The following is a 23,080-nucleotide window of genomic DNA, read 5'->3' as shown; positions in this document are numbered from 1 at the left end:
GCAATTCTGCTAAGCTAAGATTCACTCCCAGTAGGCGGCGGCTTAGCGTGTGCAATGCTGCTAAAAGCAGCTAGCGAGCGAACAACTCGGAATGAGGGCCCATGAGAGTACTGTACCAAGCATTTCTAATAAAAAGGTGTGTCTGCATGACTCTGGCTCGCCATAGATAAACTGAATCTAGAATCCGCATGATCCCAGCAAAACTCCAGAGGAAGCAAAGACTTAATATAAGACAGGGATAAAGAGTTTAATAATGGAATTGTTAACACTGTGCTGGCCCTCCTGACACGGTAGGGGTCACTTTAATATAATTTTGTGTTGCATGACTAGTTATGGCAGTATTGGTGCTATGCCTCTTCTATGAAATGATTGACAGGCCGAGGGCAGGGAGGCAGGCACGCAGCAGCTGGACTTAATGGACTCAGCAGCAGTGAAAGACCGTCTCATCATGTGCCTCATTTAATGTAAAAGTGTCAATGCTGTTTAATCTCTTCTGTGAGCAGCTCTTAAGTAAATCCCTTCCTAAACTCTTCTCAGAATATTTTTATAATCATGAAAGTAGAATGTCAGCACTGTACCGGAAATTAGGCAGAAGTTACACACTTAAACAAAATAATACAGTAAAGAAAAGAAATAGTGTTGATTTCTAGTATAGCCAGACATGTACATACCAGGGAGTTTCAGTTTCTTGCAGCACGAGTTGCATCGGTGTTTTGAAACAAAGTTTGTAAGTGCACGTTCTCCTAAATTGGCAGGTCCAAATACCATACCTCTCGATCTATAAAAGAAAAGCATAATGTGTCAGAGAAGGTCCTAAATCCTGTCAAAGTCGAAAAATATTGTATGTACTAACCCCATACACATGCCCGCTGCGCGTGCACTTGTTCCGCCGTGCGTGCACATATCCGCAATTTGCGTATGATCGCTCCCGCGTTCCTGCGCGTGGTATGGGTATTTACGGCGGGGTTTGTGAGCGCATAGAGGGTTATCAGAACATTACATATTTAACCCAAATAGTGCACATTTTACACATAGCCACCCCGCACCACATCAGCAAGTATCAACAGTTTAAATGATTCCAGGGCTAAGGGATTCGCCTTTGCATGATAGGAAGGGACAGACTAAGGTTAGAAGGTGATGTCTAGTATCCAGCTGTAGGGTATTTTAAGGGTAACATTCCGGTGTTGGTTAGAGAAAGATCGCATGTTCCAGCGCATAGTTATGTGCAGAAGTAGAATATAGATATAAACTGTATTTACTGTATATTATGTATGCGGCAGGAATCCAGAGGATACCACCCCCAAGAGCAGTTGAGAAAGACTTCGCCCACCTTTTCAAATCAACCTATGACCTCTCCTGTAATGTAAAGATGCATCTCTGTGTCCAATGAGATTACAGTGACCATTATATTCTGTATGGAAGTTGTGTATAAAAAGCCTGTTGCTGCCTGGCTGGTCAGAAGACTCTGAACGCCATCTACCTGATGAGCGGAGGACTGGTCCAGGTTGCGCAAGCGAACATTCTCACGTATGTACATTTTCTGTAGCCATTATTCTGTTGTAGATTTATCTTGTTAACCTGTAGTGTATAATTTGTACTGTTATCCCTTTTGAAATAATCCACTGTGGCCTTAGAACCCTGTGGTTAACTACATATCGGTGTTGTGTCCTCATTTCCCTGCTAGGGTTTAAAGCATATTTAACTATATAAGGTTTAAGAGTGTATTGATAAGGTGTACGCACTGCGGGTACTTTATACCATCAGCGCTACTTAAGGTTTAAGGTATAACATCATTGCAGTGCTTTGCTGCATAAAGGTTTAAAGTATAATCATATCATTACATTGTATTACTAATAAGGTTTAAAGGTTATCAATTGAGTGTGCGCGCGCTGTGTGTACTTTGTACCCCCAGCGCGGCATTGGTACGCTAAGACCGTACAACTTACAGGACTCTGTACGCAAATAGCGTGCAGAGTGCGTAGTGTGTATATTCAGTCTAGCGCCCATAGCGGCTCCAAGGTAAAAGTGTATTTAGAGGTATAGCTTTATGGTTTAAGATAATATCGACATTATCAATCCATCAGTAAGAAAGAGTGTAACTTTGTGAAGTATGTTGAGGATCAATACCATACTGGGAAATACTGTACCATTGAACTGCAGTGATGTAATGATATAATAGAGGACGGGCACAAACTTACCTCTTCTGCAAAAAAACATGGTTTCCTTTGAGAGGAGTTGTGCATGTGAAGTTACAGGCACCTCTAAATATCAGATATTCAGGCAAATATATATTTTTTCCATAAATATTTAATCCTGCTGGAAACTGTCACAGCGAACCTGAGACTCACCAAAACTACCACTGCTTTTATATCGAATGATTTGTTCATTAGATGTGTTTTTAAATGCAATACAGACGTAGCCACGCTCATCTTTTTGAGATGCATACGCTTAGCGGGATAGCTAAACATGGCTACATCTGTAACTGATCAGTTCAGAAACTCTTTTAGGGCTGCAGTAGTTACAGATAATACTGATGCACTACAGAATATATTGGGTAATCATCACATTTGCATATTGCACATGAAATCAGTGTTGTGTCATCATTCATGATATGTACATTGGCTTTAGCTAGGAACTAGTACTTACTGAAACATTGTGATTTCAAGCAATACAACTAGAAACTACTTAGTTAGTGCAATAACAACATGATATATACATCCTATAGATTGTAAGCTTGCGAGCAGGGCCTTCCTACCTCTGTTTGTTTATTACCCAGTTTTGTTGTATCATTGTGTCCAATTGTAAAGCGCAACGGAATTTACTGCGCTATATAAGAAACTGTTAATAAATAAATAATGATATACACAGCGGCTCATAGTTGGCTGAAAGAGGTCCCAGGGGACAGGAACAGACACTTCCATACCTCAGATACCCGGTGAGTGTCCCATGAGGCTGCAGATATCTAACAATAGAGAATCTTTCCTCACTAACAAAAGTATGTCAATGAAATTGAAGACATAAAACACTGGGGGTGATTCAGACCTGATCATAGATGTGCGAAAAAACGCACATCTACGATAATTTCTTTTTTACATGTGTGTGTGTGTGGGGGGGTCGCCCAGCACAGGGCAAGTCCGCCCCGCATGCCGGATACGGCCTACCCCCCCAGCAGACATGTGAAAGCATCGCATGGCGGCGATGCTTTCACAAGTGTTGAGTAGCTCTCTGCCTACGCTGCCTACCTGCGCAGGCAGACTGCTACCCGCAATGTTTTTGGTCGCGATGGTTGCGTGTGACTTCACACAGCCTCCACGACCCACCTCCGCAACCAGTCCCAGCAACGGTCCAGACACGTCTGCGTTGTCCTGACCGCGCCCTTTAAACGGAGAGTCGACGCCCAAAATACATGGCATCGATGTCCTGTTCCCATCCCCATCCAGGTCTTAAACTGCGTTCTGCAAAGAATGCAGTTTAGGACCTTGCACATGCGTGTACCGTACGCGAATGCGCAGATGTGCAAAGATCCCTACCTAGCGATTTTTGCACATCAGCAATGGGGTCTGAATTAGACCTACTGTATGCCTGCTGTAGAAGAAGTACTGACATATAAAACACTGTATGCCTGCTGTAGAAGAAGTACTGACATATAAAACACAGTGCGCTCGCTGTAGAAGAAGTACTGACTTATAAAACACTGTATGCCTGCTGCAGAAGAAGTACTGACATATAAAACAGTGCGCTCGCTGTAGAAGAAGTACTGACTTATAAAACACTGTATGCCTGCTGTAGAAGAAGTACTGACATATAAAACACAGTGCGCTCGCTGTAGAAGAAGTACTGACTTATAAAACACTGTATGCCTGCTGCAGAAGAAGTACTGACATATAAAACAGTGCGCTCGCTGTAGAAGAAGTACTGACTTATAAAACACTGTATGCCTGCTGTAGAAGAAGTACTGACATATAAAACACAGTGCGCTCGCTGTAGAAGTACTGACTTATAAAACACTGTATGCCTGCTGCAGAAGAAGTACTGACATATAAAACACAGTGCGCTCGCTGTAGAAGAAGTACTGACTTCTAAAACACTGTATGCCTGCTGCAGAAGAAGTACTGACATATAAAACACAGTGCGCTTGCCATAGAAGTACTGACAGATAAAACACTGTACGCCTGCTATTTCGAATACACTTATTTTTAAGATATGTGGTCATGTTATTTCGTCATCCAGTAATATGAAAAGATAGCTGTTTTAACTGATTAAATGCACAATGGTTCTAATTACAGAAGCTGAAAACTCCCTTAAATATATTATACTCTTATCTGTGGATTAAGTCAGGCAGCCTCATGTGACAGGGTGCAATGTACAAAGAAACCCCTCTCTTATGAGCACAGATGGACAGACAGTCTCAATTGAATGTTACATCGGCTTTGGTATAGTCATAATGGCAGCTTGTGATTATACTTACTGTTTGTCTTCCGGTTTAATAACAGATGGATCAGTAAGATTTTCCCCAACACCTGTACGGTAAAGAAAATACATAAATGATAGATAGATAGATAGATAGATAGATAGATAGATAGATAGATAGATAGATAGATAGATAGATAGATAGAACCGGACTGTAAAGCACATTTTATCACTAGTATGTAATTATAAGACAATTGTTTTGTAAATGTTAACAAGAGAAGTCAGATTTACTAATTAATATATTGTATTTATTAGTGTTGTAGTCCTGACAATTTTATGTTTCAATTTAACAAAATATATTTCACAGCCTTCAATTACTATAAATTGTTGTTATAATAGAAACCTGAGGCCTACAGACAATAGATGGCAAGCAGGAAAGGTTCCCATCTATGAAACACTGTAGAAAGCCACTTTGGGTTTAAATACTGAATGTAAAGCTAGATCATAAAAATCCTTTAAAGAGGGACAGGGACATCTGCTGTATATCTGAGATAAATCCATTATGAAATTATTATGCGTGAAAGACAGCCATTAAAATGTCACTGCTCCATCTCAAATCATAGATGTCCCAATAATATTATTACATATATACTAAATATATATATTTTTATTAAGCTCTCTCACTGCAATTTTTCATAGTACTTGTGCTGTAGACAGAACCTTGTCCATACGCCAAAGGCAAATGTTCTAGAGCAGTGGTTCTCAAACTCAGTCCTCAGGACACCACACAGTGCATGTTTTGCAGGTAACCCAGCAGGTGCACAGGTGTATTAATTACTCACTGACACATTTTAAAAGGTCCACAGGTGGAGTTAATTATGTCACTTGTGATTCTGTGAGGAGACCTGCAAAACATGCACCGTATGAGGTCCTGAGGACCGAGTTTGAGAACCTGTGTTCTAGAGGAACAACGGAGACATGAACAGAGCAACATCAAGCTTGTTCTAAATTCCCCCACTATGCAGTGCAATGGCCGCCCAATTTAGCAAACGAAAACATAAATCAAAAGAAAAGTAGTAAGTATGTTTACGGCCAGCTATGTTTCAATTACTGTGAAGTGTCATACCCGTGTACTGGAAAAGACTGTCATTCTATCTATCTCAATAATTCCAAGTTTTAGAAAACATGCATCGCATCATTCCATATTCCTTTCACATGTACATACTGTATATAAAAAATGACAACTGATAGCTTACTACCATGAAATTGGTAAGGTACAATTATAGACATTTATTAATAGTGGTACACATAAATAAGCTTCTGTAACATATAAACCAATTGAACATTTCTAAACTGTTCTACAACATGATGGTTGGTTCAGAAATGTAAAGCAATAATCATGTATGGGCATATTCAGATAGCTGTGGGGCTTACCTCGAGAAGATAGCCTTGAGCTTTAACAAATGGAGCTATTAAGTTATAAGCTCATTTCCTCCCTGTGGTCAAATGCCTTGAGCTATGGGTTAACGATCTCGCCTTGTTAAGGGAAAAAAGCCCTACTTACAGTACCAAGGACTTCTGTACGCAACTCAGGAGAGTACGAGCAGAAACCCACGGTAGGTGCTGCCTGCAAGCTTACAGTGGGCTGCAACTGAATAGCTCCATAACTGCAACAAACCCACTTAAGCCCTGCGGCTAATTAAATATACCCCTAAGGATCTATAGTCACTCAGTTTATTGCTCGAAACTTTAAAACATGCTTTTTAAAATTGAGCCTTTAGAAAAGTGATTGGATTCTGAAGAGTTTGGTAGACAACTATGTGATTGAAATGGTAAGAAAAACAGTATTTTAATACTTGTGATAAATCATGTTCTCTGGTCCAATTGTGGGACACTGGACCATACAGTATAGAACCTTCGTAATACTTTGTCACTTTAAATATTTAGTATGTTTTGTGCTTTTCCCTCTTATATAACTCCTGCAGGGAGCTCAGTTATTCTTCTAACCAAACCCCACAGGACAAAATCAATATCAAAAGAGAAGAATAACATCATCATCATCCCCAAAACAACAACAAAAACAGAAACGATTTAACCATGGTTCATTTTTAGCAGAAGAACTTAAGCATAAATGAGGTGGCGACCGGTTTCCCCAATGGATTCAGAGAAAAGGATTCAACATAAATCCAAAAATCCTGTTTTCACTTTCATACATTTGGGGCACACTGGGCCATATGGAAATTTCAGAGCTGTAGAGTACAAGTAGGTAGTTGTAATGATGTCAAGAATTATTCAAGTTGCACCCAGTAAGTGGAGGACTAAAAAGTGGGTGCAAATGTGCACACCTTACAAAAACAGTCCATACTTCTGGAAAGAGTGCCAATCTCTTCTGGAAGTAAACAAAGATTTAACATTTCAGTTTTAGGGGTTAATTCATTATTCCTTATGGGATAAGGAACCCCCTAAGTTTGTTTGCAGGAACTGAAGCCATCTTCAGATAGTGTTAGCTCCCAATGGCCCTCTATTTCCGATTAGAGGAGTTGCAGAATACAAAGAGGGTTCAATCCTCTATTGGCACTCTCTGCACGCATGTGTGATTTCAGTACACACACACATACATACATACATACATACATACATACATACAGTATGTACACTGACTGGCAGTTTAAACTCTGCTGTTGCTGCTGGCTGCCGCTGCGCCTATCAAACTGTATTACAGGCAGTGGTGCTGGCAGCTTGAGGCGCAACTCTTCCAGCGTCAGCTACCTCTCTCCCTTCTTTCTCCTCCCCTCTGCATGCACCTGTATGATGGCAAAGGCTCGGCAGCATGAAGCAGCTCTTCAGTCACCAGTCCACTAGGCGCTTATATCCTTTATAAGTACCGCACTTCCCCCTCTCTTCCCTCCTGTGGTCATATGTGTAAGAGGCACTACTACTGTGGTCATATGTGTAAGAGGTACTACTACTGTGGTCATATGTGTAAGAGGTACTACTACTGTGGTCATATGTGTAAGAGGTACTACTACTGTGGTCATATGTGTAAGAGGCACTACTACTGTGGTCATATGTGTAAGAGGTACTACTACTGTGGTCATATGTGTAAGAGGCACTACTACTGTGGTCATATGTGTAAAGGGCAATACTACCTTGGGCATTATATGCAGCACTACAACTGTGGGCATTTTGTCTAAGGGGCACTACTACTGTGGTCTTTTTGTGTAAGGGGCACTACTACTGTGAGCATTTTGTGTAAGGGGAACTACTACTGTGGGCTTTTTGTGTAAGGGGCACTACTACTGTGGGCTTTTTGTGTAAGGGGCACTACTACTGTGGGAATTATGTGTGGCACTACTACTGTGGATGTTATGTGCAAGGGGCACTACTATTGTGGACATTATGTATATAATAACACTACTGTGGGCATTGGCCCTCATTCCGAGTTGTTCGCTCGCAAGCTGCTTTTAGCAGCTTTGCACACGCTAGGCCGCCGCCTACTGGGAGTGAATCTTAGCTTATCAAAATTGCGAACGAAAGATTAGCAAAATTGCGAATAGACACTTCTTAGCAGTTTCTGAGTAGCTCCACACTTACTCGGCATCTGCGATCAGTTCAGTGCTTGTCATTCCTGGTTTGACGTCACAAACACACCCAGCGTTCGCCCAGACACTCCTTCGTTTCTCCAGCCACACCCGCGTTTTCCCCAGAAACGGTAGCGTTTTTTCGCACACACCCATAAAACGGCCAGTTTCCGCCCAGAAACACCCACTTCCTGTCAATCACATTACGATCACCAGAACGAAGTAAAAACCTCGTAATGCCGTGAGTAAAATACCTAACTGCATAGCAAATTTACTTGGCGCAGTCGCACTGTGGGCATTGCGCATGCGCATTAGCGACAAATCGCTCCGTTGCGAGAAAAAAATAACGAGCGAACAACTCGGAATGACCCCCACTGTGTATAAGAGGCACTACTGTGTAGTGTGACATGTATAAGGGGTACTACTGTGTAGCGTAAAATGACTAGGGGGCACTACTGTGGATTTAATGTGAATAAGAGGCACTACTGTGTGTCGTAACTTGAATAAGGGACACTACTATATAGTGTAATATGAATCAGGGGCACCTTGTGCAATGTAATGTGAATAAGATTGTGCTACTGTGTGGTAGAATTTGAATTGTGGGTACTATTGTGTGGCTAAGCCCCTTCCTTGTGAGACCACACCTCTTTTTTGTGGTGTGCGCACTGTCCCCTTATTACGCATGGGAGGGAGGGTGCAAGTTTATCATTTGCTGAACACTGGCCCTGTCTGCAGTATAATAGATTCAACAAAACAGGCTTTCAAGCTCCGAATATGGTCCTGTTCAAAATTTCAGACAAACCTTATTTCTGAAAGATCAAGGCTTCATCTGCCACACCATTAAAGTCAGTTGCATTAATTAATTACTGATGGTTATACAGTCCGTGAATTAAAGATAATTTGTTAGAGGAGGACTACACAATGGGCCATTTAACATTCTGAGGTAGTGTCCAATTTCCCCTCACCTCGTATGTACACAACCAATATCACTGTAATATTTTGTAACATTCAAAAGGAAGCTTTCTGAACCTCTGTGATGTTGTCTGTGCTGTGCCACTGTCTGACTTGATCTGTATAGGTTTCTCTGCAAAAGAAGATGTCCCTGAACTAAAGCATGTAGCATGATCAGAATATTGGCTTTTTCCAGAGACCATAGACACTAGAACCAGTAATGCAGGGCAACATCCCTTTCCCTAAAGGCTGGCATCTGTCATTACAATTGTCCAATACCAAACAGCAAAAGGATGACCCCTTTTAAGGTTGCTGACATCAGCTTCCAGAAAGGTGACTGACACGTTCTTGGAGACAGACTGATGTAATGTTTGCTCAAGTAATGGCTTGACTTGTTGACTTGTCCTACTTCAAGAGGAATTTGATCTGGAATGCCCTGAAATGGAAGCAACACACTGTACAGCACGAAACGCTGAAACTATCTTCTGAAGAACCTTCATACAGTAAAGAACAGAGGTCCATTGTTGTTACTATTATGTGTATGAGCATCTGTTGCTACTTGACCCACTGGATAGAAACCAGATTGGGTTTCTTGTACTTGATAATCCAACTGTGAGACTTCAGATTCTGTTCCATTTCTCAATGATGTGCCTAAAGCAAGACTGAAGACTTTGTTTTGAACAAGAGATGATTGAAATAGGGATATGACAGCTACAATCTTCCCAATCATCTTTTGGGCAGTTGCCAGATCGAAAAGTAGACCCAAATGTAGGAAAGGTAACCTTGCACCAAACAGTTAATATAGTCAAATAAAGGTGATTATAATATGTCCACTGCAACACATTAAAGGGGTTGGGTACGGTGGTCAAGATCCCGATGGTCAGAATGCCGGTTGCAGAATCCCGGCGGTCACAATTCCAATGAATTTAAGTGAGTATTTTAACCCTAACACACCTCTCCCACAGTCTAACAGTAACCGTCCCCTTCAGCAGCCTAACCCTAACAGTAACCCTAATACTCTGCATCGGAATTCGTTGGGATTGTGACCATCGGGATTCCAGTGCCAGGATTGTGACCATTGGATCCTGACAATTGGGAACCTGACTACATCCCTATTCAAGTATGTATTACGTATATTATTAATATATTTTACTGGGAATTATTGTACTATTATTGCACATGAAGATAAATTGGGTCCCTTAATCAGTCCACTTTTTTTTTTTTTAAATGTATTTATTGATGTTTTCAATCATAGAAAGAACAGAGGACATTTTTAAATTCAAGTACATTCGGAAAGAAGAGCAGAATAGCGCCATACATCTGGTATAAAGAAAATATATTATGGTTATACTTCCTGTAGCGCTATATAACAACATCCACTGTTCACAAATACAATAACATTACATACAGTATAACAACCATAGAAAATTGTCGAAAGAATAGGAACATAAGAAAGGAAGAAAGAAAAGGGAGAAGAAGGAAATTAGAGAAAGAGGAGAAAGATCAAAACCGAAGGAAAATTAACCATTCTTCCAGTATTGTCACAAAAGTATAGTGTCAATATGAAATTGTGAAATTATTTTCAGTCCCTGGTGAAAATCATTTGTCAAAGCAATCGGCCTAAATAATAATATTGAAGAAAACCTAGAGGGTCAGTAAGCTTAATGTTATACTGAGAGGCGAATAATATCAGGATAGTCTAAAGGGCCCCATACACTGGTGCGATATTGCATGTTTTCGTGCAATTGCAATGAGTTCCCGAGATGGATAGCATGAAAAATGTCAAACTGCATGTACTTTTCTTGCAATTGCGCACTCCCGTGTGTCACCCATCGCAATCGCAGATCACACGTGCTGCACGTGAGATTTCTCTCAAATGCATGGAAATAGGTTTAACAACATTAGATTGCCTGAAATAAAACACATGTAAAAATACACTCAAGTATGAAATCGCAATTGCAGGCCTCCCTGGGAAGCTCCCGGACAGATTGCAGGAAAATTGCATGGAAGTCATTGCTGAGATACATCTCCCTAGTGTATGGGGCCCTACTGTTCAACATACATAAGATGGAATACCTAACATATCACGTAATTGAATTTGTAATGTTTTAGGCTGAGAACATATAAAGGGTCCCGATTTGTAAGAAAATTTTGGAATCTCCCTTTGAGGGTTAGATTTAGCATCATAGCTATCAAAATACATATATCTCTGCAGGAGTTCAACAACTTCTCAGAGTGATGGGACATGTTTCACAATCCAGGAATGCAGGATCACCTTTTTTGCTACTGTTACCAATAGTGTCAGGAATGGTATAAAACGTTTATAGCTTTCTGCTAAGTTCCATGAATCAAAATTAGCGAAAAGTAAGGGGATAGGATCTAGGGGGACACGTAGTGACATAATGTTATTGATGTAATTCAGAAGCTTATGCCAGAATTTCTTTGTGTGTCCACAGGACCATAGATTATGGAACAAAGTCGCAGAGATGCAACTACATTTTGGATATTGTCTGGATTCTCCCTCCACAAAATGTGTACGTTGTCCCTGTGAAATATATGCCCTATGTATTGTTTTGATATGCATCGTCTGCAAGACCGAGGCTCGCACTGTGCGTAGAACCCTATCATAATATTTTAATAAAATATTACCCAAAATCAAAGTCAGGATATCGTGCCTCCAGGCCTCACTAGAGTGCAATTCAATTTTTTGTGATACCGACTTTCTAAGTATATTATAGAGCATTCTAGGTTTGTATTTATTTAGCGAGTATTTATTAAAAATATCATGTACAGGTTCTTCTGGGGGATCACTAATCAATATCAAGGGTAACGATAAAGCATAGTGTTTCAGTTGCATAAGTGAAAATAAACAATTACTAGGTAAAGCAAACTCAGTTCGCAAATCTTGGAAGGATTTAAATTTCCCACCTGGGTCAAAAACCTGTGAGATGGATTTAAGGTAGTGTTTCCCAACCGCGGTCCTCAAGGCACACTAACAGTCCTGCTATTAGTGATATCCAGGCTTGAACACAGGTGACTTAATTAGTACCTCAGTTATTTTGATTTAACCATCTGTGCTGAAGCCTGGATATCACTAAAACCTGCACTGTTGGTGTGCCTTGAGGACCGCGGTTGGGAATGCCTGATTTAAGGCCTTTCTGGAAAAGTCTCTGACATGCAGAGCTTTCTATACCCGGAAGAAACAGTGGGTTAACCAATATCGGAAGTCTCTACAATTTAAGAGGAGAACCATGGAGTGCATGATGTACCGAAACCCAGGTTCATAAATATCTCTAAATAAGAGGCTATTCAAAATGTGTTTGGGAATTTTTTGTTTCGGAGTCTGTAATAAGCACCGGGTGAATAAAGGTAAACCAGGCTACATTCTATGTCAAAATCTGAGTAAACATTGCTCTCCGTCAACCAATCAAGAGTAAACCGGAACAAAAATCACCTCCAGTCTCCCTAGAAGAGACAGTAGTAAGGTATGCCATCCCTCTAAAGTGCTTTCCATTTTCTGTATTGCAGGGGTAAAATTTAAGGAGTATAAGTTGTTTAGCTCTTTCGGGATCTGTATGCCTACGTATCTGATATGGTAGGACAGTGTCAGTTTTCGAGTATAGAGGCGTGTCTCCCTTTAAAATAAGGAGCTCAGATTTGTTAATATTTATCTTATATCCAGAGATATCCCCGAATTTGGAAATTATATATAGTACTATCGGGATAGAATATTCAGGGGACGATAAAAACAAAAGCATATCATCTGCGAACAGAGATACGCAATTATCCCTTCTGCCCATTAAAATTCCCTGATAGAAAGGAGATTGTCGTAGAGCTATCGCTAAAGGTTCTAGGGCCAAAATAAATAATAATGGGGAGAGGGGACATCCTTGCCTGGTCCCTCTTTGTACTGGGAAAGGATCTGAGAGTAAAACCTTGTATAAGTGTTCCCAGTGCACCATGTCGAAAGCCTTTTCAGCATCAAGAGAAAGAATCGCCTTAGGCGTGGAAGACATGGTGCACTGGGAGTACCAAACTGCCGTTAATACCCTACGAATATTAATGACAGGGTTCCTGCCTTTTACAAAACCTGATTGATCCGTATGAATAAGTGTAGGAAGAACCTTCTTCAATCTTTCTGCTAAAATTTTTGTCAGGATTTTGTAATCTATATTTAGTAAGGAAATAGGCCTATATGAGCCGGGTCTGAAGGACTTCTTCCAGGATTAAGGAGCACTCTAAGCGTAGCCGAGTTAAAATATCTGGGGATAGCAGCAGAGAATAAAATGGAGTTATAAATGGATACCAAGATGGGTATAAGTTTTGGGGCTAAAAATTTGAAGGATTCCGGGGTAAATCCACCTGGGCCCGGGGCTTTTCCCAATTTAAGCTGTGAAACAACAGTAGAGACCTCAGTCTCCGTAATTTTACCCACTAGTGCGTCACACAGGGGCTCTGCTAGTTGTGAAATTGGTAAGGAATCCCAAAATTCAGAAGATTGTGAGGGTGCGTAATCCTGAGCTGAGTACAAGTTGCCATAAAAAAAACCTGTAAAACTTCTGCAATCTGACTGTTTGAGGTGGTAAGATTCCCATCCCCCTTTTTAAGAGGATAAATCATAGCGGGAGTACGGTGACCATTCTATAAATGAGTCAGCAACTTACTCGATTTATTTGCAAATTTATGGGACTTAAAATGTATAGTAAAAGAATATGAGGATTCCATTTTAAGAAAAATACCCTCAAATTGCGATTTAGCCAATTGGTGCGCTGATCTAGTAGAGGGAGTAGGGTTATTCTTAAATAATTGAAAAGATGATGTAAGGGAACTCTGAGCCTCAGTATATTTCAAGGTAAGAGTCCTTTTATATGTAGTAGTGTGTGAAATAATCTCCACCCTAAGCGTAGCCTTCGCGGCATTCCAGAACAAAACAGGGTCTGTGGTACGTGTGTCAGCATTGTCCCTACTAAATTATCCCAAGCCTGAACAATTACCTCTTGTAGAGCTTTGGAATTCGTCAGGGAGGAAGAGCATCTCCATTTGATAAATTTACCCAATTCAGAGGATAAGAGCAATTCTACCCAAACAACTGCATGATCAGATATGAATATGGGCACCATTTCTGCCATGGACACCTTAGGTAATAAAAAATTAGACACCAAAATGTAATCAATTCGAGGCAATGTGCTCCTCGTGGCCGACATACATGAAAACTCTTTGTCTAAAGGGTGTAGGGCCCGCCAGGTATCCAAAAGATGTAGCTTATTGGCCAATTCAGGTACACCAAACTTCAGGAGAGCTGGTTTGAATTTAATACCAACCTGTCTATCTAAGCTGGCAAGGGACACCAGGTTCAAATCTCCACATAGTATAATAGGGAAATTTAAGAAAGGAGGAAGTAGTGTAACAATGTTCAAAAAGAAAGATTTGGTATATACAGTGGGTGCATAAACATTAAAGAAAATGTATTTAACGTTTTCATATAATATAGAGCATAAAACATATCGACCCAATGCGTCCACAGTAATGTCGGAGGTTTCGTTCTGAAGTTCTGCTCTGGCTATTACAACCACTCCTCTGGCTTTGGAGTTGAACAATGCTGAAGCCAGTAACCATCAAACCTAAAATATTTAGCTTGAGCGCCTCACTCGGATCTAAATGCGTTTCCTGTAAAGAGGCTATATCTATATGAAGTTTAAGTAAATACATTACCATACATTTTCGTTTCTTCTGGGAATTAAAGCCCCCTACATTCTAACATCCTATTTTCAGAGACATAACGAAACATCAGTCAAGAGGAGTAAGGTCATAGTTGTGACAGTTAAATCTAGAGAGATTCCTCATCCCTTAGGGTAAGGGACTCTAAATAGAAAAGGGACACCCTGGTACAAAATTGATGGAGAATGGTTAGACAAATCAGAAAGAAAAAAGAACAAAAAAGGAGGGAATGATAGAAAAGATAAGAAAAAAAGCAGTAAGAAGAGAAAACAAAACATCAAAAATACAATGCGGTCGGGAAAACTTCCAAACAAATTAAACAACAACGTGTTGTTCAGTGTAAATTGCATCAAGGGTATCGCTCCTATCCCCGGACAACCTGGATACATAGATCTCTTCGGAAAATACGAGCTCTGCTAAATCACAAGATAATAACCATACAAAACATGAAGACCCGGAATTATAAGAAAGGTATGAACAGTTATGAAGCACTGTAGAAGAGTGTAAGGAAAGGAAACCTCTCAAGCATCGTGAAATCGTATAATAGGCAAATGATAGCTGCGAGCATTATCCAATGAGCACTGCAGCAAGTTCTGCGCAGCCAATTCGCTGGGAGTGATATAATGATCATGAGAAACAAATAGACTGTAGCTGTATAAATTTGAGAATCTCGTGGAACAGGTCTGTAGTGAAGCAGAGGACCAAATGAGAAAACATCATATGGTAGAAAAGTCTATGGCATTCGTAAGAAAAAACTGTGACATGTCACAGAAAGTGGGCTAAAGCAGGGTAAATATATTAGGTTTATTCACAATCAGACAGTCTAGAACGAGAATCCTCAGACTGAGCTAATTCACCAAGATCATGTTTAGACACAGACATAAATCTTTGACTGATGAGCCGTCATAAATGGGTAGTCTCGCTGGATACAGAAGTGTGAATTTCCTGTTGTCTTGAATAAGCTTAGAGCATAACGGGGCAAACTCTCTTCTGGCCTTGGACAATTCTGCAGAGTAGTCCTGGAATAACAGGATCTTATGGCCATCCCACAGAATTTGACGTTGTCTAAGCGGGCGGACCAGAACAGTTCCTTGTGCAAGTAGTTTAATGGTTTTAAAATGACTGCTGTCGGTTTAGCACCCTCCTGTGGCCGTATAGGACCCAGCCTGTGGGCGCGCTCAATAATGAGATCATTACACCTGTCTTGTATTTGCAGGAGCTCTGGGAGAGAGACTTTAATAAAATCAATGAGGGATTGCCCCTTCACAGATTCGGGCAGGCCAGTAATTCTCAAATTCCCTCTCGTGATCTATTTTCTAGGTCCTGGAGTTTATTATGGAGCTGGAGGATGTCCTTGGCATTAAGAGATACAGATTCTTTCAAATTAGCCACGTCAGCAAACGTATCCCCTATTCTCTGCTCCACCCCCTGCACTTTTTGTGTAAGTTGAGCCAGTTGTTTGTTAATATTAACTGTTTGCTCCTGAAGTAATGGGCCAATGGCTGTACGTATAGTGCCCACCATGTCTCGGTAAGTGACCGGGTCATCAGGCAGGGAAAGTACCTTACGAGAGCGATCCAGTGAGCCTGGCAGGGTATCACCGTCAGAAGTCTCCGCTGTATCAGCGATCCGCTCAGCGTCAGTGAGTTACAGGGAAGCGGGATCAGGCAGCGGGAGCTCGAGTGCGGCACCCAGCGCCATCTTTAGTTGAGTGCGGCGCTTCTCCTTGTCCTTCTGTGAGCGGCTCTTTACCCCCGGCATAGCAGTGAGGTATTTGTCCATACAGCGCTCTGTGGTCTCCGCAGAATGGAGTGGCTCGTTGGAGAGGCTGGTTAGCCGTGAAATAGCTGTGTTAAGTGCCCGGAGCGGCAGAGCTCCACAAGCAGCGTCCTCACTCAGGCAGCCGGAACCGGAAGTCCTAATCAGTCCACTTTATACCATTCATTCATAATAGGCTTATCACAATACTTTCATTACTGTATACCACCAAAATGGCAAGGCATGTATTTGTGGATTTACCTATTTAAACAATCCAGTACTACATTAGTGGGGTAATTCCAAGTTGATCGCAGCAGGAAATTTTTTTAGCAGTTGGGCAAAACCATGTGCACTGCAGGGGGGGCAGTTATAACATTTGCAGAGAGAGTTAGATTTGGGTGGGTTATTTTGTTTCTGTGCAGGGTAAATACTGGCTGCTTTATTTTTACACTGCAATTTAGATTGGAGATTGAACACACCACACCCAAATCTATCTCTCTCCACATGTTATATCTGCCTCCCCTGCAGTGCACATGGTTTTGTCCAATTGCTAACAAACTTGCTGCTGCGATCAACTCAGAATTACCCCCTAGGTTACCAATACTAAGGGTGGTATCCAATTAGCCCTGATCCGTTTTCAGCACAAAACACCCCCCCCCAAAAACAGGCAGTTATCGCGATTAATGACCGATGGTCACTATTGCGGTATCCAATTACAGACCGTTTCCCCGATCCCATATGTTATCACTGCTCCGGCAGCACGCTTATTGCAGATTATGCTATGGGTGCCTGATGCGCCTGAAGAATAATCCCCGATAAGTGGCGGCATAGGGGGAAGGAGCACGCCACATCAGAGTTATTAGGAAAGCCCCTGGCGATACAATTACCCGCGGCCATTGACCGCAAGTAATTGGATATCCCCCTAAATCCATAAATTAATGTTTAGGAATGAATAAAATAAACGTTATGGCTTACCGTTGATAACGTGATTTCTCTTATGTCCACAGGTATCCACAGGATAACATTGGGATATTGTCGAGCGACAGCGAAAATGGCACCAACACGGTCACGAGCTTTCTGGCCTCCCAGGATGCATTGGGGCCTCCACTATATAGTCCCGCCCACTGACTCAGTCAGATCAGTTCTTTCCACAGCGATTATAGGCAGGAACATTAGGTAGAGACCTGTACAGGCGATAAGAACACACATGCACACCCTTCCATACAAGAAGGAAGAGGTTTTTAGTGTTTGTCTAGATCCTCAAATCAGATGCGTCCGGGTGGGATCCCTGTGGATACCTGTGGACATAAGAGAAATCACGTTATCAACGGTAAGTTCTTACCATAACGTTTATTTCTCTGGCTGGGTCCACAGGATTATCCACAGGATAACATTGGGATTCCCAAAGCCATTTTAGTGGTGGGGACGCTCCTGATTGCACAGGAGGACCTTTCGCCCGAAGTCTGCGTCATGAGAGGCAAAAGTATCCAAGGCATAATGTCTGATGAATGTGTTTATGGAAGACCATGTGGCTGCCTTACATATCTGTTCTGCTGATGTACCCTGTTGTGCTGCCCAAGAAGGACCTACCTTACGTGTAGAGTGTGCAGAGACATTAGCCGGAATAGGGAGATCTGCATGAGAATAAGCTTCAGATATTACCACTCGGAGCCATCTCGCCAGCGTCTGTTTACTAGCAGGCCAACCTCTCCTATGGAATCCGTAGAGGATGAAGAGGGAATCTGTTTTCCTGATGGCACTAGTACGATCTATATAGATTTTTAAAGACCGGACCACGTCCAGTGACGCTTCTCCCGCAGATAGTCCCGATACCTGAAAAGCTGGGACTACAATCTCTTCATTCAGGTGAAACTTTGACACCACCTTTGGAAGATAACTAGATCTCGTTCTGAGAACTGCTCTGTCTGGAAAAAAACTTAGGAAAGGAGACTTACATAATAATGCTCCTAAATCTGACACTCTTCTGGCTGACGCCATTGCCAGTAAAAAAAGAACTTTAATCGTTAACCACTTAAGATCCGCTCTCTCAAGTGGTTCAAACAAAGGACCCTGGAGAAATTTAAGAACTAAATTCAAATCCCAGGGAGCTGCAGGAGGAACAAATGGAGGTTGAATATGTACTACTCCTTGGAAAAACGTACGTACATCCTGTAGGTCAGCAATCTTCTGCTGAAACCATACAGTCAACGCTGAGACTTGCACCCTCAAGGAAGCAACCTTCAACCCCTTATCCAATCCTGCCTGCAGAAAATCCAAAATTCTAGCTACTTTAAAGGCTCTTGGATTGTAATTTTTTCCAGAACACCAATGAATATAGGTTTGCCATATTCTATGATATACACGGGCCGAAGAAGGCTTTCTTGCTCTAAGCATGGTTTGGATTACTTGCTTTGAAAATCCTTTAGCCTCTAAGATAGAGGTTTCAACAGCCACGCCGTCAAAGACAGGCGATCCAGATGACTGTGACAACAAGGACCCTGCATTAACAGATCTGGACGTTGAGGGAGCAGTATCGGTGCTTCCACGGACATTCTGTACCAATGCCTTCTTGGCCAAGCTGGAGCTATTAGAATGATTGCTCCTTTTGCCTGTTTTATCTTTCTCACTACTCTGGGTAACAGAGATATTGGAGGGAACAGATATGCCAGCTGAAACCTCCATTCTACTGACAGTGCGTCTACCAGGACTGCTCCTGGGTCCCTTGTTCTTGATCCGTACCTCGGAACTTTGTTGTTTAGACGAGACGCCATAAGGTCTATCTCCGGTAGACCCCATCTGTTCACCAGTGTCTAAAACACTTCTGGGTGTAGTGCCCATTCGGTTTCCTGAATGGTGTGCCGACTGAGAAAATCTGCTTCCCAATTTAGTACACCCGGGACAAATACTGCGGACAATGCTGGGAGATGGAGTTCTGCCCACTTTAGAATGGGAGTTACTTCCTCCATCAGACTCTTGCTGTGAGTCCCTCCTTGATGATTTAGGTATGCTACTGCCGTCGCATTGTCTGAGCGGATCTGGACTGGTCTTCCTTGTAGATTGTCCTTTGCCTGAACTAGGGCCATGTAAATGGCTCTTATTTCTAACAGATTTATCGGCAGGCGACTTTCCCTTGCGGTCCATTTTCCCTGGAACCATAGGCTTCCGAGTACCGCCCCCCAACCTTGCAGGCTGGCATCTGTCGTCAGGACTTGCCACTCTTTTATCCAAAAGGGTCTCCCCTTGTTTAAATGGTCTGTCTGTAGCCACCATGCTAGAGACCTTTTTATATTTACTGGAATCTTTATCATCTGCTTCTTTATTGTTTGATGATTTCCGTTCTATTTTGTCAAAATGAGATGCTGCAATGGTCTGGAGTGGAATTGCGCATATTCCACCATGTCGAAGGTTGATACCATCAGACCCAACAGTCGCATTGCTGCATGGACTGACATTGTCTGGGCTTGCAACGCTTCCTGAGCCATGACCTGCACCTTGACTATTTTCTTCTCTGGTAAGAGAACTCTCTGTAGGTCTGAATCCAATATGGCTCCCAAATGAACCATCCGCTGTGATGGATTCAGGGACGACTTCTCCCAATTTATGAGCCACCTGTGTCTCTGTAAACAAACTATCGTCTGTTGGAGATGGCTCAACAGTAAATCTTGCGACTGTGCTAAGATTAATAGGTCGTCTAGGTATGGGAATATCCTTATCCCTTGTTTGCGCAGACAAGCTGCCATAACCACCATGATCTTGGTAAACACCCTGGGTGCTGTAGCTAGCCCGAAGGGCAGAGCTTGGAACTGGAAGTGTTCCTTGAGGATGGCAAACCTGAGGTAACACTGATGTGATAGTGCTATAGGCACATGTAGGTAAGCATCCCGCACATCCAGAGATACCATATAGTCTCCCGGTTCCATAGCCAACATTATGGAGCGTAACGTCTCCATGTGGAACTTCGGGATCCATATGTAATTGTTCAACATCTTCAGATTTAGAATTGGTCGATATGACCCATTTGGTTTCTGGATTAGAAACAGATTGGAGTAATACCCCTGTCCCTTTTGTGATGGAGGTACTGGAACAATCACACCTGACTGCAGTAATTTTTGGACTGCTTCTTGCAGGGCATTGGCCTTCGACTCTATACGAGACGGGCTGGTGCAAAAAAATCTTTGAGGAGGCTGCCTCCTGAATGGGAACCCATACCCCTGAGATACTACCTTCTGCACCAAGGCATCTGTTGTTGACTGTTGCCATGTGTGTGCAAATTGCAGGAGTCGGCCCCCAACCCTGGAATCCTCCAGGCGGAGGCCCGTCTCTTCAGGCTGAGGGCTTTTGTTCAGGTTTGGAAGCTGGCTTTTTGCTAGCCCACTGCTTCCTACCCCTGGATTTAAACTGGGGTTGTTTAGGCTCCTCTTTACCTTTCGCTTTGCTTTGCCAGCGAAATGAGCGAAATTTTAAACCCTTGGACTTAGGGTTGTAGGTAGCCGGAAATCTGACCTTCTTTGATTCAGCTTCTGACTCTAGGATATCCGATAAAGGTTTTCCAAATAATATATTACCCACGAAAGGCAATGCTTCCAATTCCTTCTTGGACTCCGCATCTGCCTTCCAGGTCCGTAGCCAGACTGCTCTGCGAGCGACTACTGCCAGGGCTGAAGCTTTAGAAGCAACAGTGCCTACATCAATGGCTGCTTCTTCTAAATACTGGGCAGATTGTCTTAAACGGCAAAGACGATCCTCTTGCTCCCTAGTAGGAGAGGGGATGTCATTCTCTAGTTCCTCTATCCATTCGCCCATTGCCTTTGCTACCCAGGCCGAAGCCATAGCAGGTCTTACCACTGCACCCACAAGAGAAAAAATATTTTTCAATAGGCTCTCTACCCTCCTGTCTGTGGCATCATTCAAAGAGGTAGATGACAGTGGCAAAGCAGATTTGTGCACTAGTCGCAGAACATGTGCATCTACTTTTGGAGGAACTTCTCTCTTCGAACAATCTCCAGCAGGAAATGGATAATAAGAATCCCATCTCCTAGGAATCTTATACTTTTTACCGGGCGCTGCCCAAGACTCATCCATCATTTCCGTCAACTCCTCTGACGCTGGAAATTCAGCTTTCACTGACTTTGTTCGTTTGAATACAGGTGCTTTTGCTTTTAACGCTGTCTTGGCTGGTTCTTCCAGAGAAAGCACAGCCTTTACTGCATTAATGAGTTCAGCTACATCATCTGAACTAAAGCTCTGCGACTGATCATCATACGGAGTTGAATCTATTGTTTCCGCATCATCATCCGATGTATCCTCTTGTGTAGTCTGCCATACAGACGTATCTGTCTTAGTCTTACCTACCCCTTGGTTGCTTGTAGAGGCTACTGGAACCAAACCATAGGAAGGGAGCTGCATGTATGGGTTCATAGTGTAACCTAACCCTTGAGGTGGTGCTACTGGAGCTAACCTGTCCGCTATTGAAGACAGAGTCTTTGCGAACATATTCCATGGTGGCTCTACTGGAGGTTGAACTAACTCCTGTTTTTTACTTCGCTGAAAAGCTAAACAGTTTGCACACAAACCCTCATAAGTGACCAATTGAATCATATCAATTACCCCTGACTTACAAGATAAGCATGTTAGGGCTGTAGGAGTGCTTGACAAATTCTCCTCATCACTTTTGCCGCTCACAGACATCTTTTCTGATATTGACTACACAATTTTGTGACTGAACCACACCCTATAATCAGTATATAGAGGTGAAATCAATCTGACCACAGTGCACCTGATTTGAGGGTCAGAACAGGACTGACATTACACAGAAAAGTCAGCACACATACTAGCAGTCAGTCACATGTTAAAGCATTTAGACATTGTCATATGAGAATACAACCTCCATAATAACTTATACATAAGTAGGAAAATTGTACTTCTGTTTAACTGGTTCTTTTTCAACATAACATGCAGAAAACACAGTAATATACAGGTCTCATATGCAATAGGTACTAAAAATTAACAGTGCACACTAAGAAGTAGAAGGAATTTTTAGTACTGTATACCCTGCCTCCAGGGAGCGGGATACAGGGAGACTCACCACACTTCCATATCCAAGCAAAGACGCTCGAAAGACGCTGAGTGGATTCAGACGCTACTGGTGTACACTGCCGCTCTTGGTAACTGATAACGGACACGGACGCTCACCAACGAACACGGACGCTGAGCGACTCCACGTGCATGCAGACACTAAAGGCCTGCGACTCGGTCTGGGCGGGTTTATATCCAGTGTACACAACCGCAGCGTCTAAGCTGCGACCGAGTACCCTCGTGGTAGCGTCTGAGCCGGAAGTGAGGTCATTCAGTTCATGAAACGAGAGACCCGCGGGAACTGGCCATGAACTCGGAGGAGGGACGGCCAGGAGAGCGTCTGAAACCCCCTGTTGACTTAAACTCCCAGGATCGCGGCCTCACCTAGTCCTGGCGCCTATGATCCCCGGAGCGTAGCGCTGTCACACTCGAGATGTTCGGCGCATCAACACGCTGTTTGTAGTCTCCACCAAATCAGCGTAGCTGTGTCCTGACCCCTCTAGTAAGAGGAAGTCCATATACTCACTGTCTCCCCATGCTCCGGCCACAGCCTGGTAACGTCTGCTGGACCTGCTAGAACATCCGAC

The 23,080-nt window shown here is 42.5% G+C and overlaps 1 protein-coding gene across 2 annotated transcripts in view; it reads right to left on the bottom strand.

Moving 5' to 3' along the window:
• Window positions 1–23,080, bottom strand: part of TRPM6 (transient receptor potential cation channel subfamily M member 6) — a 527,875-nt gene that overhangs the window by 2,743 nt on the left and 502,052 nt on the right. For both annotated transcript variants that reach the window (XM_063913863.1, XM_063913865.1), the window contains exons 37-38: window positions 4,469–4,520; window positions 672–778 (exon numbers count right to left, since the gene is read on the bottom strand). In XM_063913863.1, coding sequence (XP_063769933.1) covers window positions 672–778; window positions 4,469–4,520 — 159 coding nt within the window. The remainder of the gene's footprint in view (window positions 1–671; window positions 779–4,468; window positions 4,521–23,080) is intronic.

The sequence above is a fragment of the Pseudophryne corroboree genome, chromosome 1, assembly GCF_028390025.1.
Source record: "Pseudophryne corroboree isolate aPseCor3 chromosome 1, aPseCor3.hap2, whole genome shotgun sequence".
Taxonomy (NCBI): Eukaryota; Metazoa; Chordata; class Amphibia; order Anura; family Myobatrachidae; genus Pseudophryne; species Pseudophryne corroboree.
This window is presented reverse-complemented; position numbering and strand designations above follow the sequence as displayed.